At 43.3% G+C, this 21542-nt stretch overlaps 1 protein-coding gene across 1 annotated transcript; it reads right to left on the bottom strand.

Moving 5' to 3' along the window:
• Positions 1–20517: 20517 nt before the first annotated feature.
• On the bottom strand, positions 20518–21291 carry LOC134391293 (proline-rich protein 23B-like). The gene has a single exon (XM_063115310.1). It carries the CDS (start codon positions 21289–21291, stop codon positions 20518–20520), a length of 774 nt encoding a protein of 257 aa, XP_062971380.1.
• Positions 21292–21542: the final 251 nt, after the last annotated feature.

The following is a 21542-nucleotide window of genomic DNA, read 5'->3' as shown; positions in this document are numbered from 1 at the left end:
AGTCCCAACTCTGAGACTCGGGTGACTCCTGTCTCTCTGGGCCTTAGTTTCCCCATCAATAAAATGGAGGATTTGTCCACATATGGGACCAGTATGCACATGTGGCAATATGCAGCTACGCCCTGGTTCCGCACTGACCATACACGTGATTAATCAGTTGCAGTACTCCTGTATGGGGCACAAGTGATGTGGCTATAGAGCCCTCCCCTGCACATGGCGGGAGTCACTGTCAACTGGTTAGAATCGAAATGACAATTAGAACCTCTTGAATATTCCTGGAACAGTTTGTTGTTTAAGCACCCTCCAGCTCTGCTGTTCTGACTCTACTACCCCAGTCTTTAATTCTCTGGTGGGTAGTGCAAAGAGCGTGGGTCTGAAATGAGAGGAGTTGATTCTAACTCTAGTCACATCTCCTACTGCTGTGTGACCTGCTGTGTGGAAAAGTAGGTTACACTTTCTGAGCCCTGTTTTCTAATTTGTAAAAAGGGAGTCCTAACATATGCTCTGGCCATTGGCATTGTTGTGAGACTGAAATCACTGTAGCCTCCCTGAAGGCAGGGCCTGGGTCCCTGTCATTACTGCACCCTCTGTGCTTTTAGCAGGGCCTGGTTCTGTTGAATTGAAGCATGGTAGAATATTAAACTTACAGAAATGGAAGGAACTACAAAGTGGTGAAATATGTCTCTACGGAAGTGGTTCTCAGTCTTTATGGAGCAGACGGCTGATCAGTGGAGCCATTTCAGCATGCAGATTCCTGAGCTCCACTCTAGGGACCTGATCCAGAATGCCTGGGGTGGGACCCAGAAATCCCCAATTTTAACAGGCATTCCTGGGAATTCTGCTGCAGGTTGTCTGGTGTCCACTCTGTGGGAAACATGGCTCCAGAGTTGGGAGGCTCAGAATGGAGGTTAAAATAAACAGAGAGGCCTTGGTTTGCTACTAGTTGTTCTCCAGGAGTTGAATAAAGCAGCATTTTGGAGTTCTCAGAGCCCCTGCACCTAGGAGGGAGTCACTGGGAAGGATGGCTGTGTCTGCCCCCTCCATGCCTCCTTGGCAGCCTGAAATCCCTGAGATCTGAGTCCTCAGCTGACTGATGCTGTCAGGTTTCTGTGCTCTCACCCGTGAAGCCCACACAGAAAGCACCCAGGTCAGGGGCATGTCCTTTTTATCGCAAGTCAGATGGGAGTTGGGGGTCTAGGTTGCTGATGCTGCTCATCCCCACCTGTCCTGTGAGAGTCAAGTGTAACTCTCCTCAACTCCATCCGTGAGCCTCAGCCCAGGGTCCCGAGGAAGGCCAACCAGGAGCCAGGGTACTCTGGTCATCTGGCTCAGGTGGGGTGTGCGTGTGTGTCTGTGTGTGTGTGTGTCTGTGCATGTGTGCGTGTGCGTGTCTGTGTGTGTGTGTGCCTGTGCGTGCGTGTGTGTCTGTGTGCGCGCATGTGTCTGTGTGCGCGCGTGTCTGTGTGTGTGCGTGTGCGTGTGTCTGTGTGTGCGTGTGTGTGTGCGTGCGTGTGCGTGTGCATGTGTGTGTCTGTGTGTGCGCGCGTGTGTGTACGTGTGCGTGTGTGCGTGTGTGTCTGTGTGTGCGTGTGAGTGTGTGTGTGTCTGTGCATGTGCGTGTGTCTGTGCATGTGTGTGTGCAGGTGCGTGTGTCTGTGTGTATCTGTGTGTGTGTGTGTCTGTGCGTTTGTGTGTGTGTGCGTGTGTGTGCGTGTGCGTGTGTGTCTGTGTGTGTGTGTCTGTGTGTGTGTCTGTGTCTGTGTGCGTGCGTGTGTGTCTGTGTGTGTGCGTGCGCATGTGTGTGCGTGTGTCTGTGCGTGTGCGTGTGTGTGTGTGTGTGTGTGTGTGTGGACAGAGAGAGAGAGAGAGAGAGATTTCTAATGATTTTGGCTGTCTACATGGTTCCCAAAACAATTAAGCAGAAAGTGAAAAACAAATGTTATGTTTGGGATTTTTCCCCCTGTGTGTTGCTAAACATAGAGATCTTTACAAACACTAGTGTATTAGATGGAAATTGAAATGTTTCATCGTTATGTTTCAGTGTGTGATAAGCAGCTTGCATGTAGATGACTGATAAAGAACATTTTTGGGTATTATTTTACTCCATAGTCATAATCATCATTGTTGTCATCATCATCCTCACCATTTGGGCTGAATTCATAAATGGAGAGAGAGTTGGATTTTGAATTCTCATTAAAAAGTAAAAGAAAATCCAAATTAAAAAATTTGTGATTCTTTTCCTTTCCTCCTGGGCCTTTTCCCCACGACCAACAAATTCTGTTAACCTCACGGGCTTCTTATCAGGATTAAATGAGTTAATATGTGAACTGGGCTCAAAATACTGCCATAAGTTCTCATAAATGATGTCCATTTCTCTTTATTACTACTGCTAGTACAGATACAATCCTGTTAACATAAATCCAACGAGAGCAAACCCCTTAATGGTTCCAAACCAATGCAGAATTATCTGTCCTACAGACATTAAATTCTCAGCCAACTGAGCTCTTATGCTTTAAGAGAAGAGACTTGTGTACCTTTAACCACCTGGGATGGAGGCCACGTGGACTCTCTGCCTTTATAAACAGGGCTTGATGGGCACAGCCTAATTTTTTTTTGGTGTCTGTGGGTCAGAACACCAGCTGGTGATTGTCAGACCACTGCATGGCCCACAGTGAGTGCTTCTTGAGTTCTTTCTCTCCTTGTTTTTTATGGTGCCCTCTCCCTATTCAGATATTCAACCCTCTGCTTCAGAGAATCTTCTGTACTCTTCCTTCTAACTTGCTGTACCAAATTCATCAGGCCATAGGGACAAGCAAGACAGTAAGGCTGTTGAACTTGTATGAAAAATAAGTGTAAGGATATCTGGTGCCAGAGGGCTACTTTTGCTTACTCTTAGGTTGTTAGCAGTGTTCTGGAGTGTTAAGATTGTTGTGCAAATACCTTCCAGAGAAATAAATTGTTACCTCAACATTACACTGCGGTGGGATCTGGAAGACCCTCCTGTGTTCAGCCATCCTTATTCAATATCTAGCCTGGTTGGAGACTAACCAGCCTCCTTTCCTGGGCTTCCTGCTGCCCTCGCTTGTGCAGTCTGTCTCACAAGTGAAACCAGATGGCCAGGGTGGGCAGTGACGGAGACCCGCAAAAAGACCCAGGGAAAACTGAGCTGCTGGTCCCACCCATTGCCCTAAACTGCTTCTGAATTAGTTCATCCATGAACAACCTCCAAATTCCTTTTATCTCCCAATCACCAAGAATCCGATCCTTTATTTAGTCCTGAAACTTGGAAACTAATCTTTTATTTATCTCTACTGTAATCCCACTTCAGACTGTGTATGGAATACACCACTTGGGAACAAACCTCTAGGATTTCAGAAGGACCCTCGGTTGGTGAAGCATAAGAGCTTATGAGGGAAAGTAAAACCAGGCCCAGGATGTTTTGGTTCCATGTGTGAATTGGAGGAAGAATGCAGCTCATTTGGGCTTGTGTGATGGGGAACGAGCCACAGGCAAGCTCCCTAATCGTTAAGCCACAGTAGAGGGCGGGAAAATAGGGCTGGCTTGATGTCAGGCAAGGCAGGCTGGTTGAAACAATTTCCCAGGCTTCCTTGAACAACAGCGTGGCCCTCAGGTCAGGGCAGAGAATCATTGATAAAGATTCACTCTGCGTAGAGTGTGCTGAGCGGTTCCGGACAGCCGTCTTTCAGCCATCTTTCTCTGGTGGATCAGGGGCCAAACTGCATGGCCAGTGTGGCAGGCGGGTGCAGCCAACGTGCCCTGGCCACCTCTCCCCCACCTGCCCATCCTCAGCAGGCTGATTCCCACCGGGGCCCTGCAAGGAAGGATCACCTTGCCTCTGGAGGTCTGGAAGACTACCACCTCTGTTCTCTTTCACTCAATCTCATATTCAGCAAATACTTCCTGAGTGTCTACCATGTGCCAGGACCAGGGCTGGGGCTGGCCATTCAGTGGAGAGCAGTGTACTCTCCCTGTTGTCACAGACCCTGTGGGGAAAGCAGTCGGTCACCGAATAAACAGTCATTTAACTAAAATTATGATGGAAGGAGGGGAGGGGCCGTATTGGGGTGCTGAGAGTACTTAATGGGGGACAAAGCTAGCTCCGCAGTCAGAGGCAAGTAGGCTGACTGCTGGAGGATGAGTATTGTTTGCAAGGTGCAGAGTTGGGGGCCGGGGAGTCTTCGCAGACTCTTCCACTGTTTTAGCTCCTGACTCAGGCCTCAGGGGCACTTGGCATGCATTCAGGATTCCACTTCTAGAACTGCCTCTGGGCCCCAGCCCCTGGCGCCACCTCCAGAACCATCCAGCTGGTTTGTCCTCTCCTTGAGCTCCCTTCTGGGGAGGTGGCTGCCCAGTCTTGGTCCTTGTTTCATCAACTCGCTTGCTGGAGTATGCACCCATCACTGATTCACACATGACGTTGACCCAGTTCTGCAGGAGCTTTCCCAGCACCTACTGGCCCCCCCAGGGGCTGTTGCTGGCTTGTTCCTGTATTCCCTCCCTGAAAAGTTTGCTCCTTCACCCATATTCTCTCAGCCATGGCCAGGACTTGCTCTGGGCACTGGTTGAATGTTAAAGGGGAGCCCGGAAGAGGGCCATGGGGGTGGGGTCAGAGAAGGTTCCCTGGAAGAGGTGACACCTGGGAGAGCCCTAAGGCTGAGGATGAGCTGGCCACGTGCATTGCTCTTCTGTCCATTTCTACCTCTCTTGCTCTTTCCTGTGCATTTTCCACCCTCTGCTCTGGCCTGTCATGGGTGTTTCTAGGTTTTAGCTTCAAGAGATAGACCAAGGAGGGCCCTTTCAGGTCTTCTAGTCTGACGCCTGCCCATTTGACAGATGGGGATGATGAGGTCCCAAGAGGAGGAGGGATTTGCCCAGAGTCATGCAGCTCAAGGTATATGATGGTTAGTTACTCCTATTGCTCCAGAGTCTGTGGGCCTAAGCCTTATTCCTTCCCCAGCCGTAAAGGCTTTTTTGAAAGCTTTATCAGTTCTCTCCTCTGAGAGGGGCTCTGGGACCTTCCTGACCACCTTGCCCCTCCCTGTCCTTTCACCTGGCATTTCCTGATGGTCTCCAGGGAGGAATTTTCAGGGAGTCTTTCTGGGATGTGTACTGGGTTTCTCAGGGGACTGTCTCCAGGGAGGGCTCCTCTGGGCTGCTGTCCTTTTGGGCTTCACCAGAGACAGTGTTTTAGTCTGTTTAGGCTTCTATAACAAAATGCCTGAGACTGGGTGGCTTATAAACAGCAGAAATTTATTTCTCAAAGTTCTGGAGGCTGGGAAGCCCAAGATCAAGGTGCCAGCAGATTCCATGTTTGGTGAGAGCCCATTTCCTGCTTTATAGGTGCCACCTTCTAGCTGTTCTCACATGGTGGAAGGGGGAAGGCAGCTCTCTGGGGCCTCATTTGTAAGGGCGTTAGTCCCATTCATGAGAGCTCCTGCCTCATGATCTTATCACCTCCCCAAAACCAACACCTCTTAATACCAACATGTTGGTGATTAGGTTTTCAACATATGAATTTTGGGGGATACAAACATTTCATAACAGACAGTGAAGCTTCACTGTTAAGAGCTGTGAGTTCTGGGGCACCCATCTTAACATCCTGTGAGCCTCAGTTTTATCATCTGTGAAATGAGGATAATAGGGCTAGCAGCAGCTTGAATGAAGTCATGTTTGAGAAGTGCTTGGTACACAGCAGGTGCCATTGTCAGTTGCTATTATTGCAGTTCTCTGTAAGCCCTGCTCCATATATAGTCATGGCCAGTGGTTAGGGGAAGTATGGAAGCTTCTGGAATACTGTGTCCAGAGCATGGGGGTGGGGGGCAGGATAGACTGGTGGGCCAGGCCTTTAACAAGGCCCCTGGGGAAATAGGTCTTCTCCCTTCTACCTGAGATCGATGGACAGGTAGGTGGAGGATGGAATGGAATTAGAGGGCCTCAGGTTAATAAGCAATAATCTCCTGCCAATTTGACAGGTAAAGGAAGAAAACACCAGTAAGTGTCTGAAGGCCCCTTCTAATCAGCATGACAGAAGCCGATGGTAGAGTCATTCAGTCCTGTCTGCATTTGTGGACAAGACTTCTGTGTCCATGCAGGCTTAGCTTGTAGGGCTTTGAATCTGTGATAGCAACATGTCTAGGCCTCCGCTTGATGAATGGACTTAAAAGGAACTAAACTCAGAACAGAGTTCCTGTTAGAGCCAGGCCTCTGTGGGAACAGGGGGACAAACGATTCCCTGGCTGGATTTCTCTGGGCACACACACCAGCTAATGGACCTGCCCAGAGAAGCATGCTCCCATATAAACTCCTATTAAAGCAGGGGAAACTAAGGCACAGAGACCCTGATTGATATCCAATCTGTTAATAAGGCAGCTTGGACTAGAATCTGAGTTTGTGGACTCATCTTTTCTTCTGTCCTTTTTGCTTTTGGTAAGGAGTTTGATTTTTATTCTAAAAACACTGAGAAGCCATGATTGTAAGCTGGTGAGTGAGATGATCTGATTTATATTTTTAAAAATACTGGCTTTATTGACTTGTAATTCATATACCATAAAACTCATCCTTTAAAGTGTACAATTCAGTGATTTTTAGTGTATTCACAGAGTTGTATACCTGTTACTATTATCTAATTGCAGAACATTTTCATCACCCCAGAAAGATCCTCTTACCCATTAGCAGTCATTTCCCGTTCTTCTTTTTCCCCAGATCCTGGCAACCATAACCTATTTTCTGTGTCTGTGGATCTGCTTATTCGGGACATTTCAGAAATGTAAACACACTTCTCTTGGCCATTTGTGTCTGGCTTCTTTCACTCAACATAATGTTTTCAAGGTTCACGCATGCTGTAGCATGTATCAGTACTTCATTCCTTTCCATTGCTGAATAATATTCCATTGTATATACATACCACATTTTGTTTATCCATTCATCAGGTGATGGACAATTGAGTTGTCTCCTCTTTTTGGCCATTATGAATATTTATGTACAGGTTTTTGTGTGGCCTTATATTTTATGTCTCTTGCATACATCCCTAGGAGTGAAATTGCTGGGTCATGTGGTAATTGTGTTTAATATTTTGAGGAGCTGCTACACTGTTTTCTAAAGTGGCTATATGAGGGTACTTCAAAAGGCTTGTGGAAAAATGGAACTGAAAGATAATGCAAATCTTTCTATGAATTTTTTGAAGACCTTCTGTACTATTTACAACCCCACCAGCAATGACTGAGAGTTCCAATTTCTCTGCATCCTCACCAATGCTTGCTGTTGACTGTCTTTTTAGTTTTAGCCATCCTAGTCGGTGTGAAGTGGTGCATCATCATGGTTTAGATTTGCATTTCTCTAATAATTAACAATCTCTTAATGAGCTTATTGGTCATTTGTGTATCTTCTTTGGAGAAATGTCTATTCAAATTCTTTGCCCATGTTTTAATTGGATTATTTGTTGGTCTCATATTTTTGAAGTGTGCTGGTGGATAAATATCTAATCTGGTCGGATGCAGGTTGTTCCCTGTCTTCTTGTGGTTCAGGGCTCACCATGGGGGCCGGGACAGGCTTACCAGTTTGGTATTGCGCTCTGGGGCTCTCTAACCCCAAAGCAGCTTCAGAAACCTGGGAGTGAGGCAGGAACGCAGATTAGGACCACGTGATTCAGGAAAACCAATGTGGGAGGCATTTATTGAGGTATTGGCTAAAAGCTAGGAGCTTTTAGACTTGTCCTGTGACCTCTATGAGTTTTAATCCAGTTGGTGACACAAAGCCGACACCTGCGTAATAACCAGGACAGAGGCAAGCCTTGGAATTGTGGATGTCAGGAAAAGTTGGAAGGTACATTCAGGATGATATCTCAACTCAGGCTGGCATTCAAGGCCCTCTGGACATCCAGACTAACCCAGGTGGAGCCACAAAAGCTTTGCTCAACTCTTCCACCTGCCCCTGCCTGGGCCAGTCTTACTTTCACTCCACCCTGGCTGTCATTCCCTGGCCAGGGTTTCTGTCCTCTGGTGAGATCCTGGCTATCCTTGAGACTTCAGATCCTCTTTGTTTACCCCTCTGACTGCCCAGCTCATGGCTATTTACCCCCTTTGAACTTTTTCACACTGACCTATTCCTTACCTCCTTGGTAGAGAGCCCATAGCAGGGAGCAGACCCTTAATCTCAGCCAGAACAGATTCCTGCCTTTCCCCATGAGCCATTCACAGATACCCTTTCCCTTGGGCTGTTCCCCTTGCCAGGAGTGTTCCTCCCTTCCTGTCCTTCTCTCTAGACCATCTTTGTAAGTTCAGCTCCAGTGCCCCTCCCTGGCCTTTCCTGACTTTTGAAGACCACAGTGACAGCTATGGCTGGGTTGTGTCCCACTCAAATTCCTATGTTGAAGCACTAACCCCCAAAGTGATGGTATTTGGAGATGGGGCCTTTGGAAAATAATTTGGTTGGATGAGGCCCTTATGATGGAATTCATAGCCTTCTAAGAAGATGCACCAGAGAGCATGCTCGCTCTCTCCCAGGCATGTGAAGACACAGCAAAAAGGCAGCTGTCCACAAGCCAGGAAGAGCACTGTCACCAGAAACCACCCATGCTGGCACCTTGATCTTGGACTTTTTTAGCTTCCAGAACTGTGAGAAAATAAATTTCTGTTGTTTGGGCCACCCAGCCTATGGTATTTTGTTATAGCAGCCCAAGCTGACTAAGATAGTGGCCTTTTCCCATCACCTTCCTGAGCTTCCACAGTATATCCACACAAATGCACGCATTCATGTATACACACACACACACACACACACACACACACACACACACACACACACACACACACGCACACACACTCATGAGTCTGGCACCTGATTCAATTCCATAGCACAATGTTCCCCAAATTTCAGTCTCTCCAGCCTGAACTACCTTTACCAATTTTTCATATCCAGGCATTATTTGTACATATTTGCCTATTTAGTGTTTACTTGATAAATTTTGTTCCATTGACTTTTTCATGTGCTGCCTTTTTTAGCCTTATCCAAAGCAATAATATATGTGGAAAAAAGGATTTGATGTGGCTAGTTTTCTGATACATGTTAAAATACAAAAGTGTTAGGTTTGCCCCTCTGATAACCTAAAATCATCTCTTTGCTACCACCAGTGGTGTCAGTTCCGTGTTTTGGAAAGCCCTGCCCCAGCATTCTTCTTTTGCTACTTCATGTTGCTCTGTTAAGTCTGTAACCTCCTGGATGACAGAGATGGGGCTTCCTCTGAGTCTTGTCTTCTCTCCGTTGCCCCCGTCCTGCCCCTACACCCCATGCTCCACCCCCTTGTACCTCAAGCAGGGCTTAATATTAGGTTGGTTCTCACAAAGTCTTTGTTGAAATAAATTGCAAATCAAAAAGTAGAAGCCAGAGAAATAATCCAAAGAGAAAACAAATGAGTTCAGGCTTGAGCATCCAACTTGTCCTAAGACTACAAATGTCCCTGAAAATAGAGCTTTGAGTCCATAGATTGTTAAGGCAGACCACACTCACCCTGGCTTTTGCCAAATCTCAAAATATTCAGCAAGGGAAGGGTAACTTGTATTGTCCTGCTCTGAGAGCATTCCAGAAACTCCAGTGCTTTTATTAATAAGTGTCTGTAGAACTGGCAGGGTCCAGCTGCTTTCTGAATGTGGGTGCCACCAAGGCCCTTTTTACCCCTGCTGCCTCCAAGAAACTTCGTATGAAGAGCACAGCAGTGGCTTTTGCAAGCTCTTGCTCTGTGTGCTTACCAGCTGCAGACTTGAAGTGGCCAGGGCTCGAAATGGTTGGAGCAGTCCTTTCTCTCATAGTGGCTTTTCCTGCCTTCATGAACTCCATAGGTCTCTCCTCCTCTTACCCTGAGCTCCAGCTTCCCCTGAGCTTTGCTGTCATGCTTTTTAATAGTTGTAAACTGGTTGAATTTGGGGTGAGAGTGTCGCTGGGGATTGTCTATTCTGTCATCTTGTTGCATTCTTTTGTATTTTAAAACAATGCGTTCACCCAAGAATATCATGCTGAAAAATACACCAATCATAATTGTACTGGATTTATCTTATGGACCTCCTCAGAGTCTCTCAGCCTCCTCTGCCCCTGTATGCTTAATGCCTTTCTCCACCTCACCACTGCAATGTCTGTGGCATTGTTCTTTGACCCGAGGCCAACCAACTTCACATACGGATTCTTTGGATCCTCCTGCCACTTTCAGTCTCAGATGAGACACCACACCAGGAGCACTGGATCTGTCTTCCCAAGAGGCTGCTTAACGGGCCAGATGATGCAATCAAAAGGTGTGGGAACATTCCATGGGGCAAAGTTTGACAAATGAGAGATGATACATCCTTTCTCTTTATTTTGTTTGATAGGCTGCTGCAAGGCAGGCTTTTCTTGATATGCCTGTTTGGAGATGTCCGAAATGGTTGAGCAGATGCACCTGCTGAGTGACCAGTGATTTATTATCTTGCATTATTTCCCATTCTTCCAAGCTGAAATTCCCCTTTCCTTCATTTTTGCTGCCCTGGAATAGTATCTCCCAAATAAAGCATCAGCACTTAATCCTTCTCTTAGGCTGTTTTCTAGGGAATTCAGGCTGACAAGACCCACGTAACCACCACTTCAGTCAAGAAATAGAACATTACCAGCACTTCAGGGGGCCTCCCTTATGCCACCTCCCAATCACCACCTGTCCTACTGCCCCAAGATAATCACTACTCTGACTTCTTACATCGTAGATTATTTGCCTTCTAGAAATGTATGTAAATAATTTAAGATGCTCTCTTTTGTGTCTGGCTTTTTGCTTCAGCTATTCCAGATACTTTGCCTTTCCATATACATTTTAGAATCAGAGTATCAATTTCTAAAAGAAAAATCTTGTAATATTTTGGATGGGTTTGCATCGAATCTATATGTCATTTTGAGGAGAATTGACATCTTAATAATATTGTCTTCTAATCCATTGACATGGTATATCTCTTCATTTACTCAGAATTTAATTGATTTCTTCCATCAGTGCTATTTTTCATGTACAAATCTAGCATATATTTTACCATATATGTACCTAAATTTTTGTGTTTGTATAAATGGTGCTTTAAAAATTTTTGTGTTTCCAGGGATCATTACTAGTATACATAAATACAACTGATTTTTGCATATTGACTTTGTATCCTGTGATCTTGCTTAGCTCACTTTTTAATTCTAGCTTTCTAAAGATATTTTGGGATTTTACCATGTAGACAATCATGTCTCCTGCAAACAGAAAGTGTTTTATTTCTTCTTTCTCAATATGTATGCCTTTAATTTCTATTTCTTGACTTACTGAACTAGCTAGAACCCCAAGTCCAATGCTGACCAGGAGGTTTGAGAATAACATCTTCACCTTGCTCATATTCATAGCGGGAAATACGCAGTCTTTTACCATTAAGTAGGGTGTTAGCTGTTAGTTTTTAATAGATGCTTTTCATCAGGTTGAGGAGATTCCCTTTTAATTCTAGCTCTCTGAGGATTTTTTTTTCTTTAAAAAAATCATAAATGGATATTAAATCTTGTCAAATGCTTTTTCTGAATCTTCTGAGATGATCGTATGGCTTTTCTTTGTTAATCTGTGTGGCAAATTACATTGATTTTTGTTAGTGATGAACCAACCTTGCATTGCTAGGATAAACTCCTTTGGATCATGATGGATTATCCTTTCTATATTTTATTAGATTCAATTTGTTAATATCTTGCTAAGAATTTCTGTGGTTCTGTTGTTTGCTTTTCTTGATGTCTTTGCTGGTTTGGGTATCAGCATAACACTGGCTTTTGCTTTATAGGGGTGAGGGAATTAGGTGGGACTTGGTGCTTTTTCTGCAGCTGTGGCTGCTCCTCTTCTCCAGCTTGTACCCTGAGAAGCAATTCTGTAACTTTCTGTCTTGTTTCCAGTTTTTCTTAGGAGCTCAGGAGAAATCTGTGGAGAAGAGCCTATTAGTGGGTGAAATTCTCTTGTGTTTTTGACTTTCAGGGGTTTAATACCCTCACATCATCCCATACTCAGTCTTTAGCAATTTGTTTAGAAATGTAGTTGAATTCTTCCTACCAGCTTGTATGACAGGACCATGTTTCTTCTTTGCTCTGCTCCAGGTAAGACAGTGCTGCTATCCCATCTCTCCTTTAAGGCACCTGCTTTTTTCTTACATTTCAGATTAGTTGGCTAGACAACTTGGATAAGTAGTTATAACTGTTTTTGATTTTTATATAAGTAATATTATACCTTTTTTGTTTTGTGACTTCTTTTGCTTAAAATTGTTTTCTATTTCATTGATTTCTGCTTTTTTTTTTTTTTTTTACCACTTTTATTCTTCTCATTTCTCTAGACTTAATTTATTGGATTTATTCTAATGTTTTGAAATGGTTTCTCAGATTATTAATTTTTAGAAATAATTTTCCCTCTTTGTACTGCTTTGACTGTATCTCACAAGTTTTGATATGTACTATTTTTGCTATTGTTTAATGAAATATTTTCTAATTTTCATGTTTTTCTTTTTTCTTGGAGATATTGGTTATTTAGAAGTATATTTCCTAATTTTCCACCATTTGGCAATTTGATTATTTTCTTTTTTTACTATTGACTTCTCACTTAATTACATTATGGTCAGAGAATATGCTCTGTATGTTTTTTAATCCTTTAAAATTTGTTGAGACTTGCTTTATGGTCCAGTGTATGTTCATTTTATATATTTTCTTTGTGCATTTGAAAAAATATGTAGGGTTTAGGATTCTTAATTTATCTATTGGGTCTATTGTGTTGTGCAAATCTTCAGCATCCTTACAAATTTTTAAACTCCCTGTTCTATTAGTTACTGGGTTAGTTATATTAAAGTGATTTATTGGTTTTGCTAATTTTTGTTTTATGTGTTTTAAGGCTATTATATATGAGAGTTCTTTAAAAAGATTGTGAAAAATGCATACAATGAAAAAACTATAGAGGGATTTCAATTTTTTTTTGCACCAAAATAAACTCATGCTAACTTGTTATAACATGTCTGAACAGGATCTAGTTTGAGGCACTAAGAAGGATTAGACATCAATTTGAAGGGTTTCTATCAGAGCAACATGAATTCTGCTAAAATTGAAGCAAGAACAACAGCAACAAAAAAAATTGAAACAAGAACAAATATCAAAATTTATGGTGAAGTTTAGGTGGAAGAGTGGTGAAATCATTGATATTTTATGACAAATTTATGAGGACAGTGCCCCAAAGAAACCAGCAGTTTGAAGTTGATAACTCATTTTAAGAAAGGATGAGAAATGACATTGAAGATGAAGCCCACACCAACAGACCATCCACATCAATTTGTGAGAAAAAAATTAATCTTATTCATGCCCTAATGGAATAGGACCAATGATTAACAGTGGAAACAACAGCCAACACCATAGACATCTCAATTGGTTCAGCTTACACAATTCTGGCTGAAAAATCACTGTTGAACAAGCTTTCTGCTTGATGGATGCCAAAACTGTTGCACCCAGACCAGCTGCAAATAAGAGCAGAGATTTCAATGGAAATTTTAAACAAGTGGGATCAAGATTCATAAGCATTTGTTTGAAGAATTGTAACAGGAGATGAAACATGGTTTTACCAATACAGTCCTGAAGACAAAGCATGATCAAAGCTATGGCTACCAAGAGGTGAAAGTGGTCCAGTCAAAGCAAAAGCAGATCCGTCAAGAGCAAAGGTCACAACATTTTTTTGGGACCTAAAGGCAGTTTGGTTGTTGACTTTTGGGAGGGTCAAAGAACAATAACATCTACTTATTATGAGAATGTTTTAAGAAAATTAGCCAAAGCTTTAGCAGAAAAACACTCAGGAAGGCTTCACCAGGGAGTTCTTCTCCACCACAACAATGTTCCTGCTCATTCCTCACAATAAACAGGGGCAATTTTTTGAAAGTTTTGATGGGAAATCATTAGGCATCCACCTTACAGTCCTGATTTGGCTGCTTCTGACTTATTTTTGTTTTCTAATCTTAAAAAATCTTTAAATGGCGCCTATTTTTCTTCAGTGAATAATGTAAAAAAGACTACATTGAAATGGTTAAATTTCCAGGATCCTTGGTTCTTTAGGGATGGACTAAATGGCTGGTATTATCACTTACTAAAGTTTGTTGAACTTGATGGAGCTTATGTTGAGAAATATAGTTTATGTATTTTTAAAAATTTTTTTATTCAGAATATTTTAACATTTACTTCTACATATTTGTGGGATATAGTATGTTGTTTCAATACATGCATATACTGCACAATTATTCACTTAGAATAGATAGCATAGTTTTGCACCCATTAGTCTACCACTTTTTCTTCCAAACCCCCTACCCACCCCAGCCTCTGGTAACCATTATTCTATCCTCTACTTCTATGAGAACCACTTTTTTTTTCAGATTGTACGTATGAGTGATATCATGTGGTATTTGTCTTTTTGAGCCTGAGTTACTTCACTTAAGATGATGGTTTGCAGTTCTATCATGTTGCTGCAAATGATAGGATATATATATATATATATATATATATATAATTTTTAAATAGCTGATCAGTATTCTATTGTGTATATATACCACAGTTTTTTAATCCATTTATCTGTTGATGGACATTTAAGTTGATTCCATCTCTTGGCTATTGTGAATAGTGCTGGGATGAACATGGGAGTGCAGATGTCTTTTTGATATATTGATTTCATTTCCTTATGTTTATGTTTTTTATTTTTATCTTTTAATTCCATTTTTCCACAAACTTTTTGAAGTCTTTTTGTGTATACAAATTTAGAATTGCTGTATCAGTCTGACAAATTTTCTGTCATTAAAATGACCCTCTTTACTCCTAGTAATGCTTATTTCCCTATACAGTTTATTTTGCCTAATATTAATTTAGCCACCAGCTTTCTTTTAGTGAGTATTGCATGATATGTCTTTTCTACCCATTTATATTCAAACTTTTTATAATCTTATTTTTTAGATTATTTCTTGTAAACAGCATAACATTTGATTTTTAAAATGCAATTCAGAATCTCTGTCTTTTAATTGGAGCATTTAGTCAATTTACATTTAGTATAATAACTGAAATGTTTGGTTTTAATGCTACCAATTTGTTTTGTTCAATATGTTCTGTTTTTCTCCATATTTATGCTTCCTTTGGATTAATTGAGTGCTTATCATCTCAACTTATCTCTATTAGTTAGGAATTTATACACTCTGTCTTTTATTAGTTATTGTATATACTACAGCAAACATATTAACATATCATAGTCTAGAGTAAATAAAGTCTTTAGTTATTCAATGTCTTTACCTTTCTCCTGGACAATGTAAAGATCTTAAAACATTTTATAACCTTTTGCTTAAATACTATGGTTGGCATGTATTTTAATCCTATTTTTGTTTTGTTTTTATTCCTCGAAGACATTATTAATGTTTTAGCCAGCCATTGTTCACTTAGACTTACTCACATATATAGCACTCTTTGTTTTTCATTTCCCCTCCTGCTTCAAAACTTATACCTTGGGATCACTTTCCTTCTGCTTGAAATACATCATTCAGAATTTCCTTTAGCAAGGGTGTACTGGTGGCAAACTCACTCAATTTTTGCTTACCTGAAGATCTTTTTAGTTTGCCATTATATGGTGGAAAATCTGTAGAATAGAATCGGTATTATAAATTAATAAGGAAAGGGCAGACTATGCAGTAACCAATATTGAGGCAATGACTTTCCATCTGAAAAAGTATTATATTTCTACTCCAAACTATGCACAAAAAGAGAATCCTGACAGATTAAATATCTAAATTAGAAAAAACAAAACTTTGAGACTATCCAAAGTGTAGGAAGTATGTTTATGATCTATCTTGCAAAAGATTTCTTAAACTGACACAAAACAAACTATGAAAGAAAAGATTGTGAAATTTCACTTCATGAGAATTTTGAAGTCTGTACAATTAAACAAGTTAAGAAACAGGTAACGTACTGGAAGAAGTATTTGTAAGATATATAAAAAAATGTCAAACAAATAAGAAAAAGTCTAGTAGGTCTACTGGAAAGAATGGGTCAAGGATATTAACTGATAATAAACAGAAATAGGTCAATAAACAGATTTGTACTTAGATGTATAAAGACAATATAACTTCTTTATGTGACATAATTGATTTCATCTTTCTTATCAGCCTCCACCTCATTGGCCTGGGGGATTTGAAGGTGGGGGATGCAAACGAGGGTCGTTATGAACTTTCCAAGTAAGTTCTACACAGGTTTGGTTCTAATTCTCCTTCAGATAACAGGCACTTTTCTGTAAATGTTGCCTGTTTGGATTCCGTCCTCATTCCCTTGCTTCTCAAGATGGTGGTTGGGTATAGTGAGGGGCTTTGCTGATCTAGTACCATCTCCAGATTGTCTTTCCTAGATTCTTAAATGGGAAGTAAGGCAAAAACTTCTCTTTTCTTGGCCTTCTTCTCAAGTAATGCTAAGGATTTTGGCCCATAGATGCTGAAGGTTATGATACATGGGAGTGATGAAATCTTACATTCTCTGTTCTGTCTTTTCTTTTCCACATCCTACTCTTGGGAAAGAGCGGCCTTTTTTTCTTTTTAGTGTAGCCTAGTTATATCACCTTGGTCCTTTCTGCACAGTGGTTTCTTTAAAACTGTATGGTCGGACCTCCAAACTTGGCTTTTGATATTTAAAAATTACTTAAGAAATTAAGATGCAACTTTTCTGCCTGGAGAAAATTTGATTCTGATGATAGTTGCTTAGTAATGAACTAAAAGAATCATATTGTGACTTCCGGCCAAAAGGCAACTACTTTAATCTAGGTTGTAGATTGTCCTACCCACTGAAAAGGTTAAAGCTGTTAGATTTGATGTGTGGCAAGTTGAAAGATAGTAAGATTTAGAATTATGAAAATATATCAAATTATCTCTAAAAGTGTTAACCCCAGTACACATAAAAAATTGCATTATTTTTCCAGCAATTAGGAAAGTGCAAAATTTAAAAATGACATATCATTGGCAAACAATTTAAAGTATGGTGATATAGTGTGGTGAAAGTCTCTTAGAAGCTGTTTAAACTGCTGTAGTCACTCTAGAGAGCAATTTGGCAGTATCTAATAAAACTGTAATGTATATATCATGCCATCCAGCAATACAAGTTCTAGGTATATCTCCTAGAGAAACTCTTCTTCAGGTGTACAAGACAAGTATGAGGATGTTTATTATAGTGTTGTTTGTAATAGTAAAAACAGTAAACACAAATACCTATTAATAAATTAATGGATAAATTATGGCACGTTCATATGATGGAAACAAATCTTTAGGACAAATGAACTATACATATTTATAAGTCATAATCTCAAAATAAAGCTGAGGAAGAGAGTAAACTGAAGAGTATCATGCCAGTTATATAAATTTAATTGTCCACAAAACAACATAAATATTGCTTATTTATATCTGTTCATATGTATATGTAGCATTCATATATATATATATATATATATATATATATACATATTTTAAATTTTATTTATTGAATCAAAATCGATTATATATATTTTTGGGGTTGAACATTGAGATATGTTTATTAAATCAATATTACTAGCATATATATTGTTACAAATCGTAATTATTCTTTATGCTCCTTGTCCAATCTCTCCCCTTCTCCCATTCCCTCCCCCTCCTCCCTCTAATTGCCCTAGATTTCTTCTCTCCTTCTGAAAGAATAATGGGTTACTCTGTTAATTTGTTGCCTAGATGATCTGTCCAATGCTGAGAGATGTGATCACGTCCCCCAATATTATCATAGAGCAGATGCTTCTTCTGTCATTCTGAAATGGGTTTTGTGGAAAGAGACATCCTCTTCTTTTCTTTGTCTCTGCTGGTGACTCTCCTTGTGTGAATGCACTCCAGTGGCCATCAGACCATTTGCCTGGTGGTTGTGGTGTCTAGCCGCTTTTGCGGCAGCCATGGTCATTATGGTGGCTGTGGTGGACCACCCACGTGAAGGTGCTGTTTTTGGTATACTCCTTGACACTGGGTATATGCCTGGTTGTAGGGTATGTTTGGTCCCCTTCTCCATGCCTCTGGTCCCTGGGCAGGTCCCAAGGCACTGGCGCCATGTACCTGGTTGTGGGAGAGGGGTCCGGTCCTCTTCTCCATGCCCCAGGTCCCTGGGTGGGCCCCGAGGTGCTGACACTGTGTGCCTGGTTGAGGGAGGGCAGTCTGGCCCCCTTCTCTATGCCCTGGGTATCTGGGTGGGCCCCAAGGCAGTGGCGCCATATTCCTGGTTGTGGGAGGAGGGTCCGGTCCCCTTCTGCATGCCTCTGGACTGGGTGGGCCCTGAGGTGCTGGCATGGTGTGCCTTGTTGTGGGAGGAGGGTCTGGTTCCTGGCTCCATGCCTCAGGTCCCTGGGCAGGACCCAAGGCACTGGCTTGGTGTGCATGATTGTGGGAGGGGTGTCTGGTCCCCTTCTCCATGTCTCAGGTCCCTGGGCAGGGCCTGAGGCACTGGTGTGGTGTGCTTGGTTGTGGGAGGGGGGGTTCAGTCCCCAGATCCAAGCCTCCAGTTCCCATGCAGGCCCCAAGTTGCTGGTAGTGTGCCTGGGTCGGAACTAATTTTTTGTCCTTTGCTTCTAACATGGGGGAAATTCCTATGGGAACCAGTACTTGAGTGTGTGGTTGTTTGAATTGCTACTTTGCTGTTGTTTCCCTAGGGAAGGCTTTTTGTACAGCTCAAGGTTTAATGGTTGATCTTATAGGTACTTCCGGCTCTCCAGAGACTTGGTGGATCTGTGTTCTGTAGAATCTCTGATCTGGGCCTGAGTCTTTTCATCAAACTGCACCCCATGCAATTCTGCATTCCTGACCATTCTCCTCTGAGTGGTCCTGTGCCCATTGGGGGGCAGGTCAGCTGTCCTTGCTGTGTCCCAGAGTTCTCCCGGTGTTCTCATCTTGCCCACTGCCCATGCTCCAAACACTTCCTATGGGACGGGCCCTGCACTGGTCCCTTGCGATGACTCACTGGCCTCTGAATGGCTCCCTTTTTTCAGTCGTTCTGGCTCCTCGCTCCTGCGTACGTCCATGGGAACCCTATTAGTGGTCTTGCTGTCCTGGGGGCCACCAAGGCCCTCTTCTCCCCTGCTGTCTTCAAGTAACTCCATCTGAAGGGCACAGCTGTAGCTTCAGCCGGCTCCTGCTCCATGCTCAGCAGCTCCAGCCTTGAAGTGGCTGCAGCCTGAAATGCTCAGAGCAGCTTTTTCTTTCTCTCATTGTAGTTTCTCCTGCCTTCACGAACTCCATAGGTCTCTTCTCCTCTTCCCTGAGCGCCAGAGGCCCCAGCTTGGCTGATGTTACATTTTTATAGTTGTAAATTTGGTTGATTTGTGGGAGAGAGTGACTCTGGGAACCATCTATTCCACCGTCTTGACTGAAACCAGCATTCATATATTGACTGGAATGATACCTACCAATTTCATATTATGATGGGAGTCTTCTTGAAGTTGGGGAGAGAAATGGGGATCGATGGATATGACAACATTATCTGCAATAATTTCTTTTCCTTATAGCGAAAATAGATCTTAAGGAAATCATACTAACAAATAACTGCCAATTCGTGGTGGTGGGATCGGGTGCATGAAAAATTCTCAATAATAAATTAAACCACATATCTTTGCTGGGAAGCTGAGTGTTTCTTACTGAGTAGTGGCACGTTTTATCACCCTGAGGGGAAATCGAGGTGAAGCCCAAACTGAAATTCAGGAATACTCAATTGATTGTTAAAGTATGGCAGAGTATGGCATTGTACAAGCTGCTTCTGGGTTGAAACAATATCACAGCTTTTTCTCTTCCTTCCCCCATTAGATATTGCTTTCACTAATTTTTTAATTCTAATTTTAGAAACATCTCTAAAAGGTCCAGTGAATTACATTTGTGGCCATATATACATTTATTTATTCAATATGGATTTATCTTGATTGTCCAGGTCCAGGGAAAGGAAGAAGAAAGGGAAAAAATAAAGTCAGTGATCAGAAGCACTTCAGAGGATATTGGGGGAAATCATACAAGTAAATTCATGATTACAGAAAGAAGGTAAAACAATCTGGATTGGAGGGAAAGGAGAGATGCATGGGGAAGTAATGAGAAGGGGTGAGTTTGAAAGAAATTTCAGATGAGTTTGTAGCAAGAATAGGGGTGAAAGTGAAAGAATAGAGTCGGCTGAAGGGAACAGAGGTTTAAGAGCTGGTGTAGCAGAGGCAATCTGTGGGTAACTGTGGTCCACTTTCCGTGATAAAGATGCTTGCTAGAATCTACTTTTATTTTTGATGCCCTCATCTGGGAGGAATTCTGCTAACAAACAAACAAACATACCAAACCAAAACAAAAAATGCAGCTGCCCACGAATGAAGATGTTACATCTCTGGGTGGTGGCATGTGCTCACAGCGGGTTGTGCCAGATCCACTAGTACCCTCTGCTGTGTTGTCAGAGATTGTTGGAGGCAGTTCACTCCAGAAACAGGCATCTCAGGGCCTTGCACGGAGGGCGGGGAGAATGCTCAGGACGCTCAGGACGCACACGGGGACTTGGACTCGGAGAGGGAGGCAGAGGTTGGAGTGGTGAGCCGGGGAAGGGCTCCAGAAGGTGGAAGTCCAGGTCGAAAATGGGGTGAGGAGAACGTCTCTCTGGACTAGGGGTAGGGGCCAGAGGACAGGGCTCTGGGATGGGGCCCCGCAGGTTGGGGCTGGACACCCTTCTAGCGGAGGGTTGGAACCCAGCGGCTGAGCCGGCAGGAGGGTCCATCCAGGGCGCCAGGAACACGGGGTCCACGTCCTCCTCGTAGGCCTCTTCTTGGGCGGCGATCTCTGGGACAGATGTGCAGAAGAATCCCTGCTCGCAGACGACATCCTCCCCGGGAGCGTCCAGAAGAGCGCCCAGTTGCAGGTCCACAGGCGAGTCTCTCTGCCCTCGTGAGCGGTCGTCGACCGAGCCCAGGAGGACCTCGGGGACCAGGAGGAGGGTGTGTCCTCGGACAGACACTTGCAGGACCGACGTGGGCGCGGGCTCCAGCACCAGGTCGACGTCGTCCAGGGACAGCTGCAGGGCGCAGCCTGCGGCCAGGACCACCACTGAGGTGAGCGCTGCCGGGGTGGGCGCCGCCCCGGGCTCGGGGTCCGCGGGCTCCTCCAGTCGGCGACGCTTGCCAGGGCGGGGTCCTCCCGGCTGCGGTCCCCACCGGGGCGCAGGGCAGGCGCTGGGGCTGCGGGGCCGGCTGCCCATGACCTCGATGGCGCTGGGGGCGGCGCTCCCGGGGCCTGGCAGAGGACGCGGCGGCGCGGTTCTGCAGGCGCCGACAGGCGTGGAGGACAGGAGAGGCGGGCTGGGCCGGATGGGGCGCTTCTGGGGGAGCTGTGCTCGCTGCTGGGCTGGACCTCGCGGCTTGGAATCTTCTGCCATCCACGCCTGACCCGGATGCGCACTGGATGGCTAATTAGGTGGTAAGTGACGCCGGCGGAACCAAAGGCGCAAAA

This window comes from Cynocephalus volans, chromosome 11 (assembly GCF_027409185.1).
Source record: "Cynocephalus volans isolate mCynVol1 chromosome 11, mCynVol1.pri, whole genome shotgun sequence".
Lineage (NCBI taxonomy): Eukaryota > Metazoa > Chordata > Mammalia > Dermoptera > Cynocephalidae > Cynocephalus > Cynocephalus volans.
This window is presented reverse-complemented; position numbering and strand designations above follow the sequence as displayed.

Bases quoted from the DNA above. Each gene is read 5' to 3' on its own strand.
- LOC134391293 (XM_063115310.1), bottom strand. From the start codon at position 21,291: ATGGGCAGCCGGCCCCGCAGCCCCAGCGCCTGCCCTGCGCCCCGGTGG.